This window comes from Verticillium dahliae, genomic scaffold (assembly GCF_000150675.1).
Source record: "Verticillium dahliae VdLs.17 supercont1.24 genomic scaffold, whole genome shotgun sequence".
Classification (NCBI taxonomy): Eukaryota; Fungi; Ascomycota; class Sordariomycetes; order Glomerellales; family Plectosphaerellaceae; genus Verticillium; species Verticillium dahliae.
The window spans coordinates 26,581-29,238 of NW_009276937.1; the positions used below are offsets into that span (position 1 = coordinate 26,581).

The following is a 2,658-nucleotide window of genomic DNA, read 5'->3' on the forward strand; positions in this document are numbered from 1 at the left end:
GAGGTCAACGCTGGGACACACGAAGAGTTCCGCGTCGCCGTCCGCGCGGCCAACAAGACGCAGATCATCCTCGTCCGGCATCACGACCGACGTGTGCACCGCCTTCCTCGCCCTCTCCCTGCGCGCCGAGGGTTACTCCGTGTGGGCCAACCTCGAGGCTTCGGGCACTACGACCGACCTCATCCGCGACGCCTCCAACGACCAGATGCGCGCTGCCGGCGTCACCGTCACGAGTACCTTTGCCATCGCCATGGACCTCATGCGCGACTGGCGCAACACCCCCGGCGCCCCCGAGCTGCTGCCCTGGCTCGACACCTACTACCCCGTCTACGGCAACCAGGCGCGCGGCCACCGCGCCGCCGTCGCCAACGGCACCCTGCTGCCCGGTCAGGACACTCTTCCTCTCTAGATCGGAGGGCCGGGCATGGTTCGGAACTTCTGCCTGCGGCGCGTCAGTCAGTCATTTCAACGGCGTCGTTGCTGCGTTTGATGATCTTCCACTGTCAGGAAGGCCTGCGTGATGAAACAGTAGGAACAGGAGCGCATGCAAGGGGAAAGAGCATGACTCTGATGAGGAATAATCCCAGAGCGCACCGCATGACTCTGACGAAGGCCAGAGTCAGAGTGCACGGTAGACCTTCGGTCTCCGGAGCTCATGTAAGGACGTAGGGAATAGATGGCTTAGCATAGCACCTAATTTGTCACGAATCGAAGAACGCAAAAAAGCACAATCGTTCCAGGCTAGATCATGTCATGCGCGTGCGCTATGTTCGTGCAATGACCTTCAATGCAACGGCGATAGCCATGACTCTTGTGCTTGTGAACGGACTTTCGTCTCACACATGTCAAGCACCTCGGGATGAACACCGACGCATGGACAGAGGTGTAGATGTAGAAGACCATGCGTGATTGCGAAGTTGGATCTCCGCTGCGTGGTCGACGCCCCCCTCGAAGACCGTCTGCAGCCCTGTTGGCTGCCCGACAGCGCTAGAAGGGCCGTGGAATCCTTCTACTATCGAGCTAGAAGGGTTTTCCTCGGGAAACGAGTCAGTACCCGGACGATGGCTCCGACCCTCTCCAGGCTCCATTGCCACTACACCAACCGGGCGGCCCCTTCTTCTTGGGGTTGTAGGCTACCAGTCGCAGCCTTCTAGGCTGGCGCTGGCGCGGAAAGTCAGAATCTCGACAGGCGTTTCCTCATGCGGACCGCACAGCTAGGAGACGTTTTCTATGCCGACGGTTGTCCGCCTCCGTGTGCGGGGCAATATCCCGGTCCGACTGGTGGCCAAATGCCCGAGGAGGGCCGACACATGCCAACCCAGTCTGTCTGATTACAGCAACCTGTCGGACCGAGAGAGTGCGGTGAGTGCTTGACTCGGGAAAGGTCGTTGAGGCCAGCTGAAGTCAAGATGCATCATGGTTGTCACACAACAGGCGTCGTCGAATGAAGCGGCAGGCATTAGACCAACGTGTCGGACAGAATCGGTCGCCTTGATCTTGTAACTTCGGTAAGACCCCGGAGCAGGGGAGGGCGGTGGAGAATCGGAATGTGAGTTGTAAATGTCATTGCGGCCGGTTCTCGGTTGTTGAGGAGTAGTGATGACGTAGCTGCGATGTGGATGTAACTAGCAAAACAAGATCGAGGTACCTGGAAGCTGGCTTCGATGCCGCGCGCCGGCTATGTATCGGGTGCACCCGGCTGCCATGGCATCCCGCGTGTTGGGCATGACTTTTGAGTGCCGTTATCGGTATGTTATGCTGTGAAGGCTATTTGTGTCGTGCCGCGAATGGCGGTGCAATGCAATCATGACTCTCTCTGTTTGGAGCAAACAAGGTCGACCGCCCAGTCGTGGGGTTGGAAGATGCATCAAGATCAAATGACCGATACGGCCATATTTTGCGCGTCTATCACAATTCAAGGCGTAGTAGCGACACACGGGACCAACAAGCTGCCTGGTTTCGAGGCAGCGGAAAAGCAAACGTGATGTCCGATGTGCTGGGCGCACTGATACGTGACCAACCACGCATTAGAGCGTCGCAGGTGCTCAGCACGGGGGTACCACAAAGGAAACCAACTCGACGGACGACAGCGCTAAGACCTCCGTTATGTATCGCCAGCAAGTGACCTGGGCCTTTCCACGCCAGGCAACATGTGATAACGATTGCGATTGGGGTCGTCCAGCAACCACTCAGTTTCATCTGGACTTCTGACTTCGAGGGGGGGTCACGAGTTGGACGAGGACCGCGTGGGATGTCTCTTGTTCATCCCACGCCTTTCTCCCCCCACCTATCGCAGGTAAGGCGGGTTACGCGGGGGGCGTGGATCTCCCATGCTGAGTGCGGCACGCAGCAACGTTGTGTGAGCGAGTGGAGGGGACCTTGCCGAGTTACCATGTACTGCGATGAGCCAACAGCTGCTCGGGACAAGATGTTGCGGTGGTTGCACGTGAAGATAAAGTAGGTTAAATTGGTCACCACGCTTGTCGGCAGCGCTGGCCCCTGGCCCGACGCTTTCCAAGAGGCGCGTTGCGAGGGCTAAATGACCTGCCCCGAAAGGCAACTGACAGCCGTCGTGCCGCCCGCGTTGGATAGCATCGCTCTTGCGGGATTGCCATCTCCTGCCTGCCCTGACAGAAAGGCCTGGTCGGTAATTCGGAA

At 58.4% G+C, this 2,658-nt stretch overlaps 1 protein-coding gene across 1 annotated transcript in view; it reads left to right on the forward strand.

The window, feature by feature from the left end:
* Positions 1–409, forward strand: part of VDAG_08870 (ycaC) — a gene marked incomplete at both ends in the record, with an annotated part of 896 nt that extends 487 nt beyond the window's left edge. The window contains one exon of the mRNA XM_009656673.1: positions 64–409. Coding sequence (XP_009654968.1) covers positions 64–409 — 346 coding nt within the window. The remainder of the gene's footprint in view (positions 1–63) is intronic.
* Positions 410–2,658: the final 2,249 nt, after the last annotated feature.